This window comes from Emys orbicularis, chromosome 1 (genome assembly GCF_028017835.1).
Source record: "Emys orbicularis isolate rEmyOrb1 chromosome 1, rEmyOrb1.hap1, whole genome shotgun sequence".
NCBI lineage: Eukaryota > Metazoa > Chordata > Testudines > Emydidae > Emys > Emys orbicularis.
This window is the reverse complement of record NC_088683.1, coordinates 12,219,888-12,243,540: the sequence shown is the minus strand read 5'-3', so window position 1 is coordinate 12,243,540 and position 23,653 is coordinate 12,219,888. Positions and strand designations below refer to the sequence as shown.

Genomic DNA, 23,653 nt, shown 5'->3' with positions numbered 1-23,653 from the left:
CTTTTTTTTCATTGTGTTGCAATAATATTTTTACTTTCTCATTCTCTTCCTCTGTAAAGGATTGAGTAAAAGGCCTTGTCTCAACACAAACTTGTGTGTTTAACCACTTCAGTTTCTAAGCTGAGTGAATTGAAGCAGTACAGCTTGTGTGTGTGGTCAAGGTGTGAGGTTCTAGTTCTGCGGTTATCTGTCCCACCTCTTTCCCCATGTTAAAACACCAATACTGTGGTGAGCGGCCTATCTCCTATCCATCTCCAAACTCCCTCCATTTTGAACCTTTTGTCAGGAGGTGGTTGACTGACACTTTTGAGGGGGAGGAAGTGTTGAGTGAATTTGATCTATTTTTGATTCTCATTCTAGGTGAACCCTGAAATTTCACCTTGAGTGGATCTCATCTGGTCTTACTCCCTTTTGTTCTTTACCTTTGCCAATAAGCTTTGTATTTTCTTTGCTCTTACAGGATGACCTTTCCTCAAAGATTTTCTTCTTCTTCATATAAATACAATAAACTAACTTTATATAGTATCCTTCATACACTACAGAGAATCACTCCTAGGCCAAAGGAACAATGCAGGTGTTTTACAACAGCATTTAAAGAGGGAGTTTATAACTAACTATTCTGTGCTTCCAGGATCCCAGTTTTCTCACCCTCTTTTATTCTGAATATATTTATGTTCGCACAAAGACAAAAATTGGAAGCAACCATAAATGGTTTCTGTTAAGGGAAAAGCCACCCACATAAGCCCTTAAAAGCAAAGAAATGTCAGAGTAAGAGATTCTTTAACATATCTAACCCCCCACAAATCACATTTTACTGACTTACTCTACCTCTCTATAAACAAGTCCATATACTTCCAATATGAACAGTAACATAATACATGCATCATATTCCTCTCAATTGTATTATAATGTAGCTCTGACCTCAGAGTCTGTTGTGTGTATATATGCACTATTTTTTTTAACTGTTCATTACTCTGGGTAGTCCTACAGAGCCAACACAGGTACGGGAGAGTGAGGTACTGGGCCTTTGGGCCAATTTTCCCCTCAGTTGCAAGGCAGAAGATAGTAGTGTTGCATAGATGACATTTCTGACCAAATTCTACTTATCACTAAAGATGATGCACAAGCCAGAAACAGCTCAAATGTGTATTGCTGCCAGCTAGAGGCAACCTTTCACTCGTAAACTTGACATGGAAATTGAGACAAAAGCTACGGGTAGGAGCGGGGAAAGACTAGGCTAGTTAAAGATCTCCAAGGACTTGTGCTTTCCACTGAGGAGCATAACTGGAGCCTGGAAAGAACTTTGAGTGGTGCTCAAATGTGCAGTTTCACTGGTGGGTTGTACGTATTCAAGTGTGAACTAGATGTATTACGTATGTCTGTGTTTTTATCTGACTACAGATTTGAATATGAGACTTACTGAATGGCTTATTTACATTTTTGTAGAGAAATGAGTACTGTCCAGTTTTTTTTAAATCCGTGTAGGTTACTTTCCTGGCCCAGCATATGAAAATAGTGAAGCATAATACTAAAATCTGTTGCAAACAGACTTGTAAAATGCAATTCTGTATATTGTTTAATAATAATGTAAAAAGGTAGTTAGCACAGGGCTTCCCTTCCAAGGAAGCACAAGATTGTATATACGTGTATGCAATTTCATAGTTAATTGGAGGGAGAATTTGCAACATGTAAGCGCCTTGAGAGTTCTCCTGCCAAGCAACTTGACTGAGAGCCAGAAACCTTCACCAGCCTTTGTAAACTGACCCAGAAAGAAAAATGAGACAAACAGAATCGATAAACAAAGATCACGTGTTGGTCATGAGTGCATTTGAAAGGATGGTTGCCTGGGGAAACAGGAAATAAGAATTACACAACAAACAGGACTGCCAAACTGCTAATTTGATGACGCTGTTTCGGGGAACTACATACAATGAAACCTCCAGGAATCGTCAGTATTTCAACGTTTCTAAATCTGAAGGTAGAAAAGAGAGGAATACCTTGATGTTCATACCACAATTTTTCTTAGTGCAAAAAATACAACTTCCTCACAGTACCCTGTAGTCTAGGGGTAGTCAGTTATTTTTGGTCATGGTCAGGGGTGAAAGTAACTTAAAGGAATTACCGGTATGCTGGAGTCCTTGAGGCGTGGCCTCAATAGGAAGGGGCGTGGCCTCAGCCAGAAGAGGCGGGGCCTTTCAAGATTTAAAGGCCCTGGGGGTCCGGCTGTGGCTGGGAGCCCCAGGGCCTTTAAATCACCCCGGAGCTACCAGCTGTAGAGGCGGCTGGGAGCCCTGGGGCTCAGGGGCAAATTAAAGGTCCCGGGGCTCCAGCCTCTGAGGAGCTCCAGGCCCTTTAAATCACCACAGGAGCCCTGCCGCCGCTACCCCAGGGTGGCAGGCTCGGGCGGGAATTTAAAGGGCCTGGAGCTCCCTGCAGTTGCAGGAGCCCTGGGCCCTTTAAATCCCCGCCTGAGCCCGGCTGCAGGAGGAGCCCTGGGCCCTTTAAAGCGCCACCGGAGCGCCGGCAGCAGGGCTCGGGCGGCGCTTTAAAGGGCCCGGGGCTCCCCGCAGGGGCCGGAGCCCTGAGCCCTTTAAATCACCGTCAGAGAAGCCGGTCCAGTCCGGCATGACGTACCGGCTCTTGCCGGCATGGCGTACCGTACCGTACCGGCTTACTTCCGCCTCTGGTCATTGTCCAAATTTCTTGGTCAAGGTATAGGCAAGGTCCAGACTCCAGAGAAAATAAAAGTAAAAAATAAGTAAATAAAAAGATTTCTGGCTCCATTCAAAAGCATCTGGCTGTCCGGATATGGCCTGCAGTCTACCTATTGTCTACCGCTGCTATTATCTACCCCGCTATAGTTTACGGGAAAGTGTATTAGTCTGTGAGTCATGAGACCGTGACTTCGAGTGTCGCCTCTTCTGACTACCATTAATCTGTTTGCATCACAGCCCTTATTAAGTAAGGCTCCAGGTATCCTATGGCCCCATTTGACAGATGAGGTAACCCAAAGATTATGCAAGATCAGTGCTGCCAGAGCAGGAAGTAGAACTAAAGTATCTCTTATGGGAGATCCAGGTCTCTTCCACTAACATATCTGCGGCAGTGGCTATGTGCTTGGCCATACTCTCTGTAAAATGAGGCTACTTCTACATACCTGCCTCTAGGAAGCATTGACACAAACACAGATGATGATCTTTATTAAACAAGTGCTATTTGCTGTATAGGATGCTCTTGTAGTTAAGGCCCTGGACTCAGGAAAAATGGGTTATATCCTTGGTTCCTCAGCAGACCTCCTATATTATGGTGAGCCAGTCATAAAACACATTTTCAAGAGGTGAATGCTTAGTATGGTTTTCAGCTGTCTTTCTACTTTGTGCCATCTAAAATGATTTAATGGTTTTAAAAGGCAAACATTTAATATTAAATAGAAGAAAATTAATCAAAGGAGATGTAATTAGCATTTTCACAATTATGATGTAGTAGCACATAATGTTTTTCTAAAATCTATGCTCTAGGAATTATTATGGGGGAGTTCTATGGCTTGTTTTATATAAGATGTTAGACTAGATAATCACAATGGTCCTCTCTGGCCTTGAAATCTGTGAATAATGTAAAGGACTGCTATACCTTTTAGTTCTTTGGTACACACTCTTGAGGTCCTTGCTACACATTTAATCTTCGAGGCCCTTTTTCTACCATGTATGGCCTTCACCTCTCAATTAAGTTTCATCTCTTTATTATGCAGGTACAAACTGTGAATGTTGATTTCACATTCGACGCTTAAGGAAGTTGAGGCCCAGATTATCTTCAGTGGGATTCTGCCTGTTCCTAGAGAAGGACAGCAAAGGGCAGACAGAATTGTGAGGATAAATAGCTGGCTGAGGGAGTGGTGCTATAAGGAGGGCTTTGGGATGTATGGCCACTGGGAGGCATTCGGGGACAGACAGCTGTTCTCGCGGGATGGACTTCACCTGAGTAGGGAAGGAAATAGACTTCTGGGAGGAAGGCTGGCTCATCTCATCAAAAGGGCTTTAAACTAGGAACTTGGGGGAGACGGTTGGGAGATGTCCAGTTAATCTCCACGCCAGATTCCAACACTGAAAATGAGGGCGGAGAGATAAGCACAGATATAGATAGGGGTAGGGAATTGGACATTAGAAGGACGGGGCGGATGGACACTAGGGGGTCCGTACCAAAGTGCATAACTAATGGGAGAAAGGACAGACAGCATACGGTAAGATGTTTATACACTAATGCGAGAAGCCTAGGTAACAAAATGGAGGAACTGGAGCTCCTGGTCCAAGAAATGAAACCTGATATCGTAGGAATAACCGAAACGTGGTGGAACTGTAGTCATGACTGGAGTACAGGTATCGAAGGGTATGTGCTGTTTAGGAATGACCGGAAAAAAGGTAAAGGTGGGGGTGTGGCACTGTATGTGAATAATGAACTAAAATGTAAAGAAATAATAAGTGATGGAATGGATAAGACAGAGTCTGTCTGGGCAATGATTACACTGGGTAAAAGAACTACTAGAGCCTCCCCTGAGATACTGCTTGGCGTGTGCTATAGACCGCCGGGATCTAGCCTGGATGCGGACAGAGAACTATTTAATGTTTTTAAGGAAGTAAAAACTAATAAGAGCTGTGTGATCATGGGGGACTTTAACTTCCCAGACATAGATTGGGGAACAAATGCTAGTAACAATAATAGGGCTCAGATGTTCCTAGACGTGCTAGCAGATGAATTCCTTCAGCAAGTAGTAGCTGAACCGACGAGGGGGGATGCCATTTTAGATTTGGTGCTGGTGAGTAGTGAGGACCTAGTTGAGGAAATGTTAGTAGGGGACAACCTTGGCTCGAGTGACCATGAGCTAATTCGGTTTAAACTAAATGGAAGGATTAACAGAAATAAAACTGTGACTAAGGTTTACGATTTCAAAAAGGCCAACTTTTATAAACTAAGGCAACTACTTAGGGAAATGGATTGGGCTAACATACTTAGAGAGCTAAAGGCAGATGAGGCCTGGGATTATTTCAAGCTGAAGTTGCACGAGCTGTCCGAGGCCTGCATCCCGAGAAAGGGGAAACGGTTAGTAGGCAGGAGAATTAGACCTAGCTGGATGAGCGGGCGTCTCAAAGGGGCGATTAAGAAAAAACAGAAAGCGTACAAAGAATGGAAGAGGGGGCAGATCGGTAAGGAAACCTACCTTATTGAGGTCAGAGCATGTAGGGATGCGGTGAGAAAGGCCAAAAGCCGTGTAGAGTTGGACCTCGCGAGCGGAATTAAATCCAATAGTAAGAGGTTTTATAGCCATATAAATAGGAAGAAAACAAAGAAAGAGGAAGTGGGACCGCTGAAGCATGTAAATGGAGTGAAGATTAAGGATAATCTAGGCATGGCACAATATCTAAATGAATATTTTGCGTCAGTATTTAATAAGGCTAATGAAGGGTTTAGGAATAGAGGGAGCGGGACAGAGGGGAATAAAGGAGGGGCGATTGACATTACAGTATCAGAGGTGGAAGCCAAGCTTGACCAGCTAAATGGGACTAAATCGGGCGGACCGGATGATCTCCATCCTAGAATATTAAAGGAGCTGGCGCGAGAAATTGCAAGCCCCTTGGCGATAATTTTTAATAAATCTGTAAACTCGGGGGTGGTACCGATGGACTGGAAAATAGCTAATGTGGTTCCTATTTTTAAGAAGGGGAAAAAAAGTGACCCGGGTAACTACAGACCTGTTAGTTTAACTTCTGTAGTATGCAAGGTCTTGGAAAAATTTTTGAAGGAAAAAGTAGTTGAGGACCTTGAGGTGAATGGCAATTGGGACAAATTACAACATGGGTTTACGAAAGGCAGATCGTGCCAAACCAACTTGATCTCCTTCTTTGAGAAAGTAACAGACCTTCTAGATAAAGGAAATGCGGTGGATCTAATTTACCTCGATTTTAGTAAAGCGTTTGATACTGTCCCGCACGAGGAATTATTGGTTAAATTGGAAAAGATGGGGATCGATATTAAATTCCAGAGGTGGATAAAAAACTGGTTAAAGGGGAGACTGCAACGGGTAGTACTGAAAGGGGAACTGTCGGGTTGGACGGAGGTCACCAGTGGGGTTCCTCAAGGTTCGGTTTTGGGTCCGATTTTATTCAATCTATTCGTTACTGACCTCGGAACCGAATGTAGGAGTGGGCTGATAAAGTTTGCGGATGACACAAAGTTGGGAGGTATTGCCAATTCGGAGAAGGATAGGGATATTCTGCAGGGAGACTTGGATGACCTTGTAAATTGGAGTAAAAATAATAGGATGAGATTTAATAGTGAGAAGTGTAAGGTGATGCATTTAGGGATGACTAATAAGAATTTTAGTTATAAGTTAGGGACGCATAGGTTGGAAGTGACGGAGGAGGAGAAGGACCTCGGAGTCCTGGTTGATCGTAGGATGACTATGAGTCGGCAATGTGACGTGGCTGTGAAAAAAGCTAATGCGATTTTGGGATGCGTCAGGCGAGGTATTTCTAGTAGGGACAGGGAGGTGCTGCTTCCGTTATACAAGGCGCTGGTGAGACCTCATTTGGAGTACTGTGTGCAGTTCTGGTCTCCTATGTTTAAAAAGGATGAACTCAAACTGGAACGGGTACAGAGAAGGGCCACTAGGATGATCCGAGGAATGGAAAACCTTTCCTATGAAAGGAGACTCGAGGAGCTCGGTTTGTTTAGCCTAACCAAAAGAAGGCTGAGGGGGGATATGATTGCTATCTTTAAATATATCAAAGGGATTAATACCAAGGAGGGAGAGGAATTATTTCAGCTCAGTAGTAATGTGGACACGAGAACGAATGGATATAAACTGGCCGTGGGGAAGTTTAGGCTTGAAATTAGAAGAAGGTTTCTAACCGTCAGAGGGGTGAAATTTTGGAACAGCCTTCCGAGGGAAACGGTGGAGGCGAAAGACCTTTCTGACTTCAAGATTAGGCTTGATAAGTTTATGGAGGGAATGGTTTGAAGGGATAACGTGATTTTAGTTAATTAGGCATTAACGTGCCATCGCGGGTAAAATGAGGATCCGGCTGTAGAATCTTGCCTGTATGCTCGGGGTACTGCTGATCGCCATATTTGGGGTCGGGAAGGAATTTTCCTCCAGGGTAGATTGGCAGAGGCCCTGGAGGTTTTTCGCCTTCCTCCGCAGCATAGGGCAGGGCTCGCAGGCTGGAATATTCTGTTGTGGGTGGGTCAGCTTTTGTGGCCTGCATCATGCGGGAGGTCAGACTAGATGACCATATTGGTCCCTTCTGACCTTAAAGTCTATGAGTCTATGAGTCTATTTGACTTTTATACGTATTTTGGTTGTCTCTAAAATTATCTGCAGGTGTGTGTATATAGTATTGAGGGGGGAAAGGAGTCTGCACATATCTTCTGCGTAACCTCTCTATATATCTTAAAATAGCAAGAAAATTCCTACAAAGAGCATTGCTAAAAGGGAACATTCACCCACGCAAACCCTTTAAAGCAAGAAAGTATCCAGTTATAGAATCTTGCACCTCACTTGCTGAGAGATAGCAGCCGTAGTTCATAGTAAAACTGGCAGAAACCCCTGTCCAGGCACCTTCATTTCAGTTTAGCCTAAACTTGTTGCTAATAGATTTAAACTAAATCAAAATAAGCCTGGTTTAAACCAAAAAGTCTTTTTGCACTGATTTAACTGTTTAAAACCACACCTTGAGCTTCAACGGGTGCAACTCTGTGTTTTAAAAAACAACAACAACAACAACAACAACAAAAACCCTTCCTTGTCTTGGTTTAAAAAAAAAAATTGTGCCCTATTGAATTTTATCAAAATGAAGCAGTTGCCCTTAGTTCTTTGCAATCTTCTCCCTCTAGCAGAGATGAGGCACCTTGTTACTTTGGAATTAAAAGGCAAAGAAGTTCTTCTTGGTGTAAATCAAAGGATTTACTTTAGTATTTATTTAATGCCAAGTATATCTCAGCAATGTACAGGACATGAGAGAGAACCAATCCCTGCCAAATAAGGAATAACAAACTAGCTAAATAGAGGTCCCCATGCCTCACAAGCACACTCTGTGCTTGCAGGTTATTTCATTTTCATATTGTATATCGGATTCCTTCAATTCTCCCTTCTCCAATATCTGCTTCCGTCATTCTGTTTAGGATGTAACATTTACTTTCTCTCTTACTGAACAGTTCCTATGACAGGTTTCACTCAGAGAGCCACCATTGATCCAGAACTGAATGAAATCCATGTGTTGTCTGGGCTCAGTAAAGACAAAGAGAAACGGGAAGAGAATGTTAGGAACTCTTTCTGGATTTATGACATTGTGAGGAACAGTTGGTAAGTAAATTAAAAGCTTCTCTGAAAGCAAGGTGCAGTTGTTGCTAATTTTTACAAATTAGGGAGGTTATTCCATTGTGTGCTTGTGGGATGGTAGGAAAGTAGTATACTTAAAAAGCCTCTTCCCCCTGCAACACGTTCAGATGCAGGCAGGGTTGACTCAGGCTTTCATCCTACTGAGTTGGATAACTTGGTTTCCCTGCAGCTTTACTGGGTGGGTGGGTGGGTGGGGGATGGCCTCCAACGAGACCTTTAAAAATGTATGGTCCAGGGTCGCTTCCCAGATAGCATCTTTGATCCAAATCTCTCCTCTTACTTCTGTTTAGTGTGATGTATACCAATTGGGTGCCACTACCCCACCCCAGAAAATTAATGGGTGAAGTTCTTGTCCCACTGAAATTAATGGGTCATGGGCTGCTAAATCACTTAAGTACTTCGAAAATTTTGCCCTATGTAATTAAAATGTTATAGCAGTTTCAAATTAACCATTTGCCTACTGAGTACTGTAACAGCTGCCATGCATAAGGCAAAACGTAGCTGCAGTAGAAATAAAAAAAATTATTAAATTTAGTATTAAAGCTAATGTTAAAAAAAATTATATAATACATGGGTTAAGAAATGTCTGTACATCTGGATATAGTGCTTAGATTATCCACAAATACAAAGTTTGTTTTAAAAGTCATAAAATACATATAGTACATAATCAGCAGTAACCCAAATTTAGGTGAAGAAATTTAACAATACAGTTTAGATATTAGAATCCGAATACTTGGGTACATCACTCGTGAAAAGTTATATAGAGAGTTGGTTGTGGAAAGCAAATATAATTACATTCTGATGCTGTATCACATATTACCCTTTGGAAGTGACGGTGTTTCATATGACACCAGACTTGAAGTAAGGTTGCCATCCAGTTGTTCTAAAACTGTGGTTCACAAGGAAGTCATTTCCTATATGGTACATTTATTTGGGATTAGGTGGGGCAAACTGAAACTAATAAATAAGACCCCCTGATCCCTGGATTGGTCATTGTCTCCTGCCTTTTCTCTGATAGTCTCCCACAGCCCCTCCATTAAGGAGCCAGATACCTACCTTGCACACAATGAGTTTTAATCAACCACCCACATTTTATGCAACCTTCTCTTTCGCTAACCTCTTGTTTTATCTGTAGCTAATTCTCATTTGCTAGTGGGAGAATGTTTGAATATTATCCTGTGTTCCAGGTCTTGTGTCTATAAGAACGATCAAGCAGCAAAAGATAATCCAAGTAAAAGCCTTCAGGAGGAGGAGCCCTGCCCCAGGTTTGCCCATCAGCTGGTGTATGATGAGTTGCACAAGGTATGGATGTCTATTTTCAGAGTGCTAGATTTCAGTTGTATTTAGTGGGCATAACTGCAGATCTAAAAAATAAGCTGGTTGTGTGTTTGCCTGTGATGAAGAAGAAGCTGATGATATGACATGGTGTAATGCACTTAGCTTCGTCGAATAGTTGAGTTTGGCCCTATGGGTGATGGGAAGATCTGCTGGTGATGGTGAATCAATTCAACATACAAGTTACTGAGCTGCTTCTTCCTTTATAACGGGTAGGCAACCTATGGCACATGTGCCGAAGGCGGCATGCGAGCTGATTTTCAGTGGCACTCACACTGCCCGGGTCCTGGCCACTGGTCCGGGGGGGCTCTGCATTTTAATTTAATTTTAAATGAAGCTTCTTAAACATTTTAAAAACCTTATTTACTTTACATACAACAATAGTTTAGTTATATATTACAGACTTATAGAAAGAGACCTTCTAAAAACGTTAAAATGTATTACTGGCACGCGAGACCTTAAATCAGAGTGAATAAATGAAGACTCGGCACACCACTTCTGAAAGGTTGCCGACCCCTGCTTTATAATATTAATAGGCATGATAGCGCTAAGTTAGAGGCAGCCAAAAAAGCAGCCTATGGGACAAATGCTGCCTGTAAAGTTCTGTAGTGAGGTTAGGTCACAAACATTCTCATGTTTAAAACATAAGTAAAGCCCATGGAGGCCAAGTCCATGCATGCAGCACTCTGTCTTGATCTGCTCAGTCCATATGGAGCAGCACATGCTGGCTGGCTTATGCTGTCATATTCAATTGCATAGTACAAATGAGGGTGGTTGCAATCTTTTCCGTTTCACGTACCCATCTTGTGGGCTCCCAGCAAATGGCATTGTGAGACGCAGGCAGTTTTTGGGCATGTAATTCAAATTCTCCAAACTTTAAAATCTTGTATTAATTTAGGAAGAATAAATATTGCTTGTGCAGGGGAAACTTGTCATTCAAACTACTGGTGCAGAATAGACAACTGGTGAAGTAAAATAACTGCTGTCACTTAAGGATAGGTCTGTACTGCAATCCAGAACTCAGCTGCAGCATGGATGAGAACAGCAGTGTGGATGCAGCATTGCAGGCTACAGCGCAGGCTTTCAAGCATGCTGGGGACCCCTGGGTATGTACTTGCATTGCTAGTCTGCATTAAAGCCCGTGCCACTACATACACAGTTATTTTTAGCCATGCTAGCATGGTTAAAGCTAGCATGTGTCTAACCATGCTGCAATCACACCTCTAGATTGCAATGTAGACATATCCTAAATGTTATAGACCATACAAGACTGAGAGCAGAATTCTAAGTGCCACCGGGTTGCTGAATCATGGTTCCTATCTTGAATTCACTCTATATGAGAAGCCATACATAGTTTTAGAAGCCTCTGTTCAAATGACCTTTCTGGACTCCCCTGATATAAATGAGGAGTCTCCCTTCTATGGACTCTAAAATAGTGAATTTTTTTTTGGGTAGGGGGGATGAATATATGGAGGAGGAGAAAATGTTGAGTCTCTGCAATTGCAGAACCCTCTATGGGATATTTAGTATTCAACAGATGAGTTTTCAGGTAATAAGTGGTTTTTTTTTAAATCCAGTAAAAGGGGAAAAAATCAATACTACTTGATTTCCACTTTCCTTGTGCTTTACATCTCCTTATTGTAAAGAGGTCATGGACTCAGCCTCATAATTAGAGGGAAACATCTTAGTTGTCATGTTGTTGAAAGCACTTCAGGATTTTATTTTTCAAAACTTGCCCTTAGCGCTGGCAAAAATAGAGGCTTTGAGCAGAGATGTTGTAATGCATTTACCAGTGCTGTATCATTTAACTGGTCATTAGTGCCACAGCTTCTAGTAATTTGCGTGTGTAGGAAGACTTACCTGTACGGCCTTCTGATGTCAGAAACTAAAAGTTGTAACATTGAGTTTATGGTACTGCCGGATGCAAACCAGCAGAATGTGAACTGTACACCGTACTTGTTATTTATACATATAAATCTTTTTGTATACCCCTAGTTGACCAAAAACGGGGAGATGGGAACAAGGGCTTTCTCAAATGTCTTAATTTTCAGTGTCTTGGCTTTTCCTTCCATTTTTCGCTGTGTGCAATTAATTCTTCTCTCTTTACAGTGGATTATAATATTTATCGGTGCTTTATCTGTTCCAATGCAATAATAGCAATCATTTATGAAATCATGGGTGGGGCTGGTTCATTTCAGGATGCATCCTTTCCAATTTGACGCTTTATCCCATTAGCTCTTTGCTTTGCCTCCAGTTAAGGTAGGAGCTGAAGTGAACAAGCCTGTTGGAGTTCGCCATGTAGAACATCTCACAACCAGGCTATTGTATTATAAGATAATGAAAACAAATCTGGCCTTCCAGAGGCTACTTGAGTATTTGTCCATATACTATGGTCATATTAAGACAGTCGGGGGCCTTAACAGTCCCTGTTGACCCATCCCTGTTTGTGTGGGTAGCTCCTGACACGTCTACTCTTAAAAGCATTCTGCTGGACTGGGATCAGCCCACAATCACTATCCTTTGAGCATTCTTAGGCCTCCCTAGAACAGGGGTTCTCAACCTTTTTCTTTGAGGCCCCTCCAAACATGCTATAAAAACTACATGGCCCACTTGTGCCACAATAACTGGTTTTCTGCATATAAAAGCCAGGGCTGGTGTGAGGGGGTAGCAAGCAGGGCAATTGCCCAGGGCCCCATGCCGCAGGGGACACCACGAAGCTTAAGTTGCTCAGGCTTCTGCTTCAGCCCCAGGCGGCGGGGCTCAGGGCCCCAGGCTTCAGCCCCATGCAGTGGGACTTCGGTCGGCTTTCTGCCCTAGGCCCCAACAAGTCTAACACTGGTCCTGCTTGGCGGACCCCCTGAAACCTGCTCACAGCCCCCCTGGACCCCCGGTTGAGAACCACTGCCCTAGTACACTGGTCCTTGTCTTCAGATGAGTTGGGGCCTAACTCAGAAGAGAGGACTTTGCTCTCACAAACCCAGAGAGCTGCTCACATCTCTCCATCAGAATCATAATTCAGTGGTAGCAGTGAGGATCCCCCCCAATGCCCTCTGCTGTGGTGATGGCACTTCCAGAGTAGTGGGTTTCCAAGTTGTTAACTCATTAGGATGACTAGGATAGTTAGTACTTCAGAGCACCATTGTTGCAGGTTGTCTGCAAAGTTATGTTTTCAAGACTTTCTTTGCAACCAAAAGAGAGATTCTGTTGTCATGTGACTCCAGGAACCTGAGCCCTAGGCCCTATAGTAGTTATGCTTTAATTTGGTTCTACCACACACTGGTGTTCTGCCTCTGGCAGATAATTGTTTAAGTCTACTTCAGAGTCAGGGTCTTGGAGATCAAGAGTGGAGAGTATATTAGCAATCTGTCACTGTTGAGAGGTCATTATGCCATAAGTCTTTCTGAGCAGCAGTGCCAGAAAAGCCTAATGAGCAAAATGTGTTGGGAGATGATATACAATAAAAGGTTGAATTTCTACTGTTACTTCCACATAGCCACTATCATATTCACTTCGAAGGGCTGTTGCATTAGTGTGGGCTTCTCTCTTCAATAGATGCAGTAACCTAAAGAACATTTGAAAGAAGTTATGTAGTTTATGGATATTAGAGATCATTTCAAGATATCATCTTAAAGTAAGACACATACTAGTCTTTGACAGCACAGACTTATATTTTTCATCATGCTAGACAGAAAGCTTGAGGAGAATTACTATTTCTCAATTTATTGATCAGCAGATTCAGTAGAGTGAAGCAAGCCTAGTAATAACTTGGAATAGGTTTTCAACCCCCCCCCCCCCCCCACCACCTGTGTACGTAGTAGAAGAACATCTTCAGAGACGTGACTTGCCAAATGTACAGTAAATGTTTTAATACATGTGCACATATCAACTTAAAAACTGTCTCTGGCCTACATAGGTTCATTATTTGTTTGGAGGAAATCCTGGCAAATCCTGCTCTCCGAAGATGAGGCTGGATGACTTCTGGTCACTGAAGCTCTGTCGGCCTTCGAAGGAATACCTGTTGAGACACTGCAAATACCTCATAAGAAAGCACAGGTATAATAGTGGAGACGGCTTCTTTTGAGATGATTAATTACAAGTTGTAGCCTTTCCAAAAGCTTTTTAGAGAATTTGAATATTATCTTTCATTATTTTGTAGATATATCATTCCCCTGATTATGTAACGGGTTATAAGTTTCCCAATTATTTTTCACGTGTGTATTTTTCAGCATATACAGAATTGTATACTGAACATTCATGGAGTATCTGGATAGAAGTTTTGTGGGGGAAATAGGGAGAATCTTTGAAAGTTGTTATAGGTTCCCCTATTATTTTTTGCTGTTTTTCAAAATAAACCCTGATATTCTTGTTGTCTCTTAAAGAATTCAGTGACACATTCCTAAGGCAGCGTTCGAGTAGGCAATTATGGCTTCCAGTGGTGTTAGCAAGGCCATGTGTCCAAATTCCCCTACACATCTGAAAATTTACCCCCTTATTGGTTCACACGAAAATGTTTCTCGGATTCATATGGACCTAGTTGGTTTATCAAAGAAAAGGTTAAGAAGAAAGATGAAGGTCTACAAGTACTTACGCGGGGATGAGATTTCTGATTGTAGATGGCTCTTTAATATAGCAGAAAAAGGGAGAATGAGATCCAGGGGTTGGAAACTGAAGCTAGACAAATTCAGACTAGAAATAAGGTGCAATTATTTAACTTTGAGGGCACTTAACCATCGGAATAACTTATCTAGGGGGATATTGGTTGGTTCCCCATTTGAAGTCTGTTTAATAAATTAAAAAAAAGAAAAGAAAAAGTGAATATCTTTCTAAAAGATCTGGTATAGCTCAAACAGAAGTTATGGGCTTAACGTACAAGTTAATTGGTGCGGCTCTGTGGCCTGTCATATGTAGAAAGTCAGACTAGATCATAATAGTTTCCTCTGGCCTTAAGCTCTATGAATCTGCTAGGTGTATAGAACTGACACTTGCTTAGTGGTAACCATTTGGCTGCTCCTGTTTACTCAGACCTATAAAATGGCAATGGTGCGAAACTGAAATGTTAAAATGTAACCAAACCATTTAAGACTGATTAAAGGCAAGCCTAAGGGTACGTCTACACTACGGGATTAATCCGAATTTATATAATTCGAATTTGGGAAACAGATTGTATAAATTCGATTGTATGCGGCCACACTAAGCACATTAATTCGGCGGTGTGCGTCCATGTACCGGGGCTAGCGTCGATTTCTGGAGCGTTGCACTGTGGGTAGCTATCCCATAGCTATCCCCTAGTTCCCGCAGTCTCCCCTGCCCATTGGAATTCTGGGTTGAGATCCCAGTGCCTGATGGGACCAAAAACATTGTCGCAGATGGTTCTGGGTACAGCCTCACCCCTCCCTCTCTCCCTCCCTCCCTGCATGAAAGCAACGGACGGCAGACAACCATTTCGCGCCTTTTTTCCTGGGTGAACACTGCAGACTCCATACCATGGCAAGCATGGAGCCCGCTCAGCTCAAGACAGCAGTCATGAACATTGTAAATACCTCGCGCCTTATCGTGCAGTTTATGCTGAACAAGAACCTGGAAAACCAGGCGGCGAGGAGCAGGCTACAGCAGCGCGGCAACGAGAGTAATGAGGATATGGACATGGAATTCTATCGAACCGCGGGACCCGGTGCTTTGGAGATCACGCTGTTAATGGGGCAGGTTATAGGCATGGAACGCCGATTCTGGGCCCGGGAAACAAGCACAGACTGGTGGGACCGCATAGTGTTGCAGGTGTGGGACGATTCCCAGTGGCTGCGGAACTTTCGCATGCGTAAGGGCACTTTCATGGAACTTTGTGACTTGCTTTCCCCTGCCCTGAAGCGCCAGAATACCAAGATGAGAGCAGCCCTCACAGTTGAGAAGCGAGTGGCAATAGCCCTGTGGAAGCTTGCAACGCCAGACAGCTACCGGTCAGTCGGGAATCAATTTGGAGTGGGCAAATCTACTGTGGGGGCTGCTGTGATGCAAGTAGCCAAAGCAATCACTGAGGTGCTGCTACAAAAGCTAGTGATTCTGGGAGATGTGCAGGTCATAGTGGATGGCTTTGCTGCAATGGGATTCCCTAACTGTGGTGGGGCGATAGATGGAACCCACATCCCTATCTTGGCACCGGAGCACCAGGGTACCCAGTACATAAACCGCAAGGGGTACTTTTCAATGGTGCTGCAAGCACTTGTGGATCACAAGGGACGTTTCACCAACATCAACGCGGGCTGGCCGGGAAGGGTTCATGATGCTCGCGTCTTCAGGAACACTACTCTGTTTAAAGGGCTGCAGCAAGGGACTTACTTCCCGGACCAGAAAATGACCGTTGGGGATGTTGAAATGCCAATAGTTATTCTTGGAGACCCAGCCTACCCCTTAATGCCATGGCTCATGAAGCCATACACAGGCAGCCTGGACAGGAGTCAGGAGCTGTTTAACTACAGGCTGAGCAAGTGCAGAATGGTGGTAGAATGTGCATTTGGCCGTTTAAAAGGTCGCTGGCGATCGCTACTGACTCGCTCTGACCTCAGCCAAAGAAATCTCCCCATTGTTATTTCTGCTTGCTGTGTGCTCCACAATCTCTGTGAAAGTAAGGGGGAGACCTTTATGGCAGGATGGGAGGCTGAGGCAAATTGCCTGGCTGCTGATTACGCGCAGCCAGACACCAGGGCGATTAGAAGAGCACACCAGGAAGCAGTGTGCATCAGAGAAGCTTTGAAAACCAGTTTCATGACTGGCCAAGCTACAGTGTGAAATTTCAGTTTGTTTCTCCTTCATGAAAACACGCCCCCTTTATTGACTCATTCTCTGTAAGGAACCCACCCTCCCCCTTCCCCCAGCTTGCTTTCAAACCAAAATAAAGTCACTATCGTATAAAAATCATTTATTCTTTATTCATAGATTATAAAAAGAGGGAGGGAACCCGGGTGGGGTTTGGGAGGAGGGAAGGAAAAGGCCATTAAAAAATGGTTAAAAAAATGACAGCCTTTTGCTTGGTCTGTCCACTGGGGTGGAATGGGAAGGTGTACGGTGCCTCTCCTCCCCCCCCCCCCCCCCCCCCGCGTTCTTACACGTCTGGGTGAGGAGGCTATGGAACATGGTGGGGGGAGGGGGCTATACAGGGGCTGTAGCGGCACTCTGTTATGAAAACCAGCCCCCTTTATTGACTCATTCATTCTCTGTAAGGAACCCACCCTCCCCGTTTAAAAATCATGTATTCTTTATTAAGTGATTATAAACATAGGGAGAGAACCAAGAAGGTAATCTGGGTGAGGTTTGGGAGGAGGATAGGAGGGAAGTAAAAGGCCACTGAACAAATTCAATATAATGACAGCCTTTTGGTTGGGCTGTCCACCGGGGTGGAGTGGGAGGGTGCACGGAGCCTCCCCCCCCGCGTTCTTACACGTCTGGGTGAGGGGGATATGGAACATGGTGAGGGGGGAGGGAGGTTATACAGCGGCTGCAGCGGCACTCTGTCATCCTCCTGCTGCCGTTCCTGAAGCTCCACCAGACGCTGGAGCATGTCCGTTTGCTCACGCAGCAGCCCCAGCGTTGCAGCCTGCCACCTCTCATCTCGAGCGTCCCTCAAGACCTCACGTTCACTGGCATCTTTCCTAAATTTAGATACAGTGTCCTTCCACTAATTCAAATGAGCTCTTTCATTGCGGGTGGATTCCATTATTTCTGTGAACATGTCGTCTCGCGTCCTCTTTCTACGGCGCCTTATCTGAGATAGCCTTCGGGACGGAGGAGGGAGGCTTGAAAAATTTGCAGCTGCTGGAGGGAGGGTTGAAAGAAAGGAGAGGAGTTTTTAAAATGATACATTTTACAGAACAATGCTTATACTCTTTCATGGTGAAAAACACTATTCACATTACATAGCACATGTGATTTCAGTACAAGGTCGCATTTTCCATCTTCATATTGAGTGCCTGTGGCTTTGGTGTTAAGAGATCACAGACGCAGGTCCGGGCAACAGAATTCAGCTTGCAGGCAGCCATGGTAAGCCATTGTCTTTCGGCTTCTGCGCCCTCCTTTCCCACATACCAAGCAAAGCCTGTTGACTGCTGCGGTTTTCCTGTTGACCTTCAGCAGCAGAAAACAAACTAACCCCCCCCCCCCATCCAATTCTCTGGGATGATCGCTTTATCCCTCCCCCGACCGCGTGGCAGGTATCAGGGAAGATCCCTGCAGAAACCAAACTAACCCCCCCCCCCCCGCCATGAATTCCCTGGGATGATCAATGTACCCCTCCCCCGACCGCGTGGCTGGTAACAGGGAAGATCCCTGCTAGCCAAACGCGAAAAGCTCAGGGCCAATCTCCCCCCCCCCCCCCCGTGCTTGGCTAACTGCAGGGAAGGATTTCTTTTCAGCCACAGGCAAACAGCCCAGTAGGAACGGCCACCTCTGTCCCCTTAATTAAGTTCCCGTATTTCAACCAGGTTACCATGAGCGATATCACTCTCCTGAGGATTACACAGCAAGATAAAGAACGGATGTTGCTTGAATGCCAGCAAACACCGGGACGATACGCTGCCAGGCTTTGTCAGGCAATGATACCAGATTACTTGCTGCAAGCATGGCGTGGTCAAGTGTCCTACCATGGAGGACGGAATAAGGCTGCACTGCCCAGAAACCTTGTGGCAAGGCTTTTGGAGTACCTCCAGGAGAGCTTCATGGAGATGTCCCTGGAGGATTTCCGCTCCATCCCCAGACACGTTAACAGACTTTTCCAGTAGCTGTACTGGCCGCGAATGCATCCCAAGTCCTCAGGGCAAATTAATCATTAAAAAACGCTTTCTTTTAAACCATGTTTTATATTTTAAAAGGTAAACTCACCTGAGGTCCCTTCCATGGGGTCATGGTCTTGGCTACTGGCTTGGGAGGGTACTTCAGTCAGGCTGAGAAAAAGATCCTGGCTGTTGGGGAGAACGGAGTGCTGGGTGCTCTCTGCAAGCTCGTCCTCCTCCTCCTCTTCCCCATCCGCAGAATCCTCAGCTGTAGCTGATGAGACTATCCCCGACCCGGAATCCACGGTCACAGGTGGGGTAGTGGTGGCGGCCCCCCCTAGAATTGCATGCAGCTCGGCGTAGAAGCGGCATGTCCGCGGCTCTGACCCGGAGCGACCGTTTGCCTCCTTTGTTTTTTGATAGGCTTGTCTGAGCTCCTTGACTTTCACGCGGCACTGATCTGAGTCCCTATTGTGGCCTCTCTCCATCATGCCCTTGGAGATTTTTTCAAAAGTTTTGGCATTTCGTCTCTTTGAACGAAGTTCTGCTAGCACTGAATCCTCTCCCCATATAGCAATCAGATCCAGTACCTCCCGTATGGTCCATGCTGGTGCTCTTTTTCGATTATCAGCCTGCATGGTTACCTGTGCTGATGAGCTGAGCTCTCTGTGGTCACCTGTGCTCTCCACGCTGGGCAAACAGGAAATGAAATTCAAATTTTCCTGTGGCTTTTCCTGTCTACCTGGCCAGTGCATGCGAGTTCAGATTGCTGTCCAGAGCGGTCACAATGGTGCACTCTGGGACAGCTCCCGGAGGCCAATACCATCAAATTGCGGCCACACTAACCCTAATTCGAATTGACAAAATCGATTTTGGCGCTACTCCGCTCGTCGGGGTGGAGTACAGAAATCGATTTTAAGAGCCCTTTATTTCGAAATAAATGGCTCCGTTGTGTGGACGGGTGCACGGTTAATTCGAATTAACGCGGCTAAATCCGATTTAAAGTCATAGTGTAGACCAGGCCAAAGGCTACCTCTGTAACTTGTTGTCAAGTAAATGTAGCAGAATTTAAAAACATTGAAATAATATCATTATTTATATTACCATAGTACCTAAGAGCACGAGTCATGGACCAGGGACTCATTGTGTTAGGCACTGTACTAACACAGAACAGAGTCCCTGCCCCAAAGAGTTTACAGTCTAAATATACACAGAGTGAGGGAAGGGGAAAAAACACACAAGCAGATTGAACAAAGTGATAAATTAATGTCACATTAGTTCCATATTTTTTTGGTAGAGGAGGTTGGTGGGTTTACTTAGAAGGGGATAAGCTAAAGGGAAGGGACAGAGGAGACACTGAAGGGAAGAGGGGTGAGGGGGACAAATGGGAGAAGAGGATAAGAGTGAAGCTGGGATGAAGAGACTGGCTGTTTACTCGAACCCTTGCCATCAATACAGGGCAGAGAAAGACCAGTCAAAACTAGGGGAAGTTCTCCAAAGATCCTTGCTTTGGGTGCTTTGCTCATTCTGGCTGTAGTCTCTGGCTGGCTCTTACTTTGCAGCTTTCTTCCAAGCCACTGCCAGCATGGTGCCTGGGGAAGGGGAGACACGATCAAGTCCTAGTGCCCCCAGAGTGCGTGGCGGAGAGAGGGTCTTCTCTGCTCCTCTCTACCATTCTGGGTCCAGGAGTTTGCAGGGAGGGAGGGGTGGCCCTGGCTGGGCCCCATTTTACCCCCTGTTTTCTGAGTGCTGCTTCTGCCCCCCTTGGCTGGAGTCTCTGGCCTGCTTCTCTTTGCAGCTTTCTCCCAAGCCCACATTGGAGGGAGGGCAAAGATACCACTTTGTCCTAGTGCCCCCATATTGTTTGGGAGGTCTCCCTTGCAGAGTTACGTGATTGGGGAAGTGGTGGCCCCATGCTAGAAGGATCCATTTTCCCCCTAGCACTTTCAGCTATGTTAACTGGATCAAAAAGTTACAAAGCATAGCAGTCCTCATGCTTGAGGGCTGCAAACTGATTATTTCTTTTCCACTTGCAGAGACTTTCTCCCCATTCCACTTTTGTGTTTGTTGTGTAATTCACTAGCTGAGCTACAGGAGTTTATTTGGTTTTCGTTAGGGATGTCAATTAATCAGTTAATTCACACGATTAACTCAAAAAAATTAATAGCGATTAAAAAAATTAATCATGATTAATCGCAGTTTTAATCGCATTGTTAACCAATAGAATACCAACTGAAATTTATTAAATATTGTGCATGTTTTTCTACATTTTCATATATATTGTATTCTGTGTTGTAACTGAAATCAAAGTGTATATTTCTTATTACAAATATCTGCACTGTAAAAATGATAAACAAAAGAAATGGTATTTTTCAATTCACCTCATTCACGACCGAGATTGCACTACAGTACTTGTAAGTGCAACTTACAAATGTAGATTTTGTGTGTGTTATAACTGCACTCAAAAACAAAAGAATATAAAACTTCAGAGCCTACAATCCATTCAGTCCTACTTCTTGTTCAGCCAATCGCTAAGACAAACAAGTTTGTTTACATTTACAGGAGATGCTGCTGCCCTCTTCTTATTTACAATGTCACCAGAAAGTGAGAACAGGCATCTGCATGGCACTTTTGTCGCCGGTATTGCAAGGTATTTACTTGCCAGGTATGCTAAAAATTCGGATGCCCCGTCATGCTTCGGTCACCATTCCAGAGGACTTGCTTCCATGCTGATGACGCTTGTTAAAAAAAAATAATGCGTTAATTAAATTTGTGACTGAACTCCTTGAGGGAGAATTGTATGTCTCCTGTTCTGTTTTACCCACATTCTGCCATATATTTCATGTTATAGCAGTCTCGGATGATGACCCCAGCACATGTTCATTTTAAGAACACTTTCACTACAGATTTGACAAAACACAAAGAAGATTTCTAAAGATAGCTACAGCACTCGACCCAAGATTTAAGAATCTGAAGTGCCTTCCAAAATCTGAGAGGGACGAGGCGTGGAGAATGCTTTCAGAAGTCTTAAAAGAGTAACACTCTGATGTGGAAATTACAGAACCTGAACCACCAAAAAAGAAAATCAACCTTCTGCTGGTGGCATCTGAATCAAATAATGAAAATGAACATGCGTCGGTCCGCATTTCTCTGAATTGTTATCGAGCAGAACCAGTCATCAGCATGGACGTATGTCCCCTGAATGATGGTTGAAGCATAAAGGGACATATGAATCTTTAGCATAATTGGCACGTAAATATCTTACGACACCGGCTACAACAGTGCCATGAGAATGCCTGTTCTCACTTTCTGGTAAACAAGAAGTGGGCAGCATTATCTCCTGCAAATGTAAACAAACTTGTTTGTCTGAGCGATTGTCTGAACAAGAAGTAGGACTGAGTGGACTTGTAGGTTCTAAAGTTTTACATTGTTTTATTTTTGAATGCAGTTTTTTTACATAATTCTACATTTGTAAGTTCAACTTTCATGATAAAGAGATTGTTACAGTATTAGGTGAATTGAAATACTATTTCTTTTGTTTTTTTACAGTGCAAATACTTGTAATCAAAAATAAATATAAAGTGAATACTGTACACTTTGTATTCCGTGTTGTAATTGAAATTGATATATTTGAAAATTGTAGAAAACATCCAAAAATATTTAAATAAATGGTATTCTATTATTGTTTAACAGTGCGATAAATCGCGATTAATTTTTTTTAGTTGCTTGACAGCCCTAGTTTTCATTAAAGCTGATTACATTATGGTTATCTCCAACACAATTATATTTTGTAGTGCAGATAGGAGCATTGCTGTGTCATCAAGCTGTGCTAAAGCCTTGGACAGACAAAGATTCAACACTTCTTCATAATAGTCGTGGTGGGAGTTAGTTCACACCATCGCTGCTGTTTAGCTAGGAACATATTTTCTGCAAGGCTCTGCTAACAACGCAGGGGGGCCTGTCAATTGTGAAACATACCTTGTGAAGGATGGTAGCGAGGGAGAAAGCTAGAAACTTTCTTAAATGAAACCACTTGCAGAAAGACCATAAAATTGGAGATCCTGCATTTTTTCTCTCTCTCGTTTGGGACATACACATGATGACAAGATCTTAAGAAATAATCTGTTCCTGCTGGTGGTGGTCTAGAGATGATTATGATATGCCTCTTATCTGAAGTGTTTTAGGCACTGTGTGTCCTAGAGTGGGCCCTGGATCTCTTGTTTTAAAGAAGGTGCTAATGCATCATATGGAGTAAGTGCCCTTCTTGCTCCCCATCAGCCTTAATAATAGTACAGCTTGAGGGTGATTTCACCTTCATTAAAGGCATCTTTGTTTTGACTCATGCTTAAGGCTATGGGTAAGTGATTTATTAAGGACAGGTTTACAAATGGTCTGTGCTATTTCAGAGTCACTGCTGCTTTATAGCAAATAGGTGAGGAGGCATTGGGACAAGAGGCACTCCCCTAGCAACCCTTTTTATTGCTTCTTCTCCAGAGCCCAGCTCTGTTAGGTTGATTTTGGGGGGGGGTGGACTTTTTTTTATTAGTCCTATTTTTTTGGTGTCGGTTATTCTCATGATAGGGAGATGAGGACTAGGTTCATGGTAAAATGACAGATACAGTTCAGTTGGTATTTTGATTAGCTGAATGCTTCTATTGAGGATGACTGCGTTCATTAGTTGATAGCGTGAATCTAGCTCTACATTTTGTGTAGTTACTATAAATGGAGATTGGAACCATCCCCTGGGGAAATGGCAGCATTCTGTGATGTCGTACTGTGCAGTAGAAGTATGTGCTCGTATCATGCAGCTATTAGCTAAAGTTTCAGTTTAGCTTTTCAGTAAGAACTCTTTTTTCAAATGGCCATGTAGAAAACAGTGCATGAAGAGGTAGATTTGCATAGTCAGACATGCTCAGGTTTGAAAATTACTTTGAAAATTTGGGCTTGAATGTCCTCTTTTATACTGTACAATATCTGAGGCCTCTAGTCATATGAAATGGAGCTGAAGCTTAACCAGCACTTACTGGTGAGTCCTGGTATACTGTCAAGATCACATCAAACAATCTCTCCTACCCTTTGACTGCTAATTCATGGTTCCTTCTGCCTTTGGACCGTCCATGCAGCTTCCTAAAAGGTGTGAACTTTTTTTTAAAGGAAGGAGATAATC

At 43.7% G+C, this 23,653-nt stretch overlaps 1 protein-coding gene across 1 annotated transcript in view; it reads left to right on the top strand.

The window, feature by feature from the left end:
- The window catches only part of MKLN1 (muskelin 1), a 189,370-nt gene that overhangs the window by 154,332 nt on the left and 11,385 nt on the right, over nucleotides 1-23,653 (top strand). The window contains exons 13-15 of the mRNA XM_065416326.1: nucleotides 8,209-8,356; nucleotides 9,580-9,694; nucleotides 13,641-13,780. Coding sequence (XP_065272398.1) covers nucleotides 8,209-8,356; nucleotides 9,580-9,694; nucleotides 13,641-13,780 — 403 coding nt within the window. The remainder of the gene's footprint in view (nucleotides 1-8,208; nucleotides 8,357-9,579; nucleotides 9,695-13,640; nucleotides 13,781-23,653) is intronic.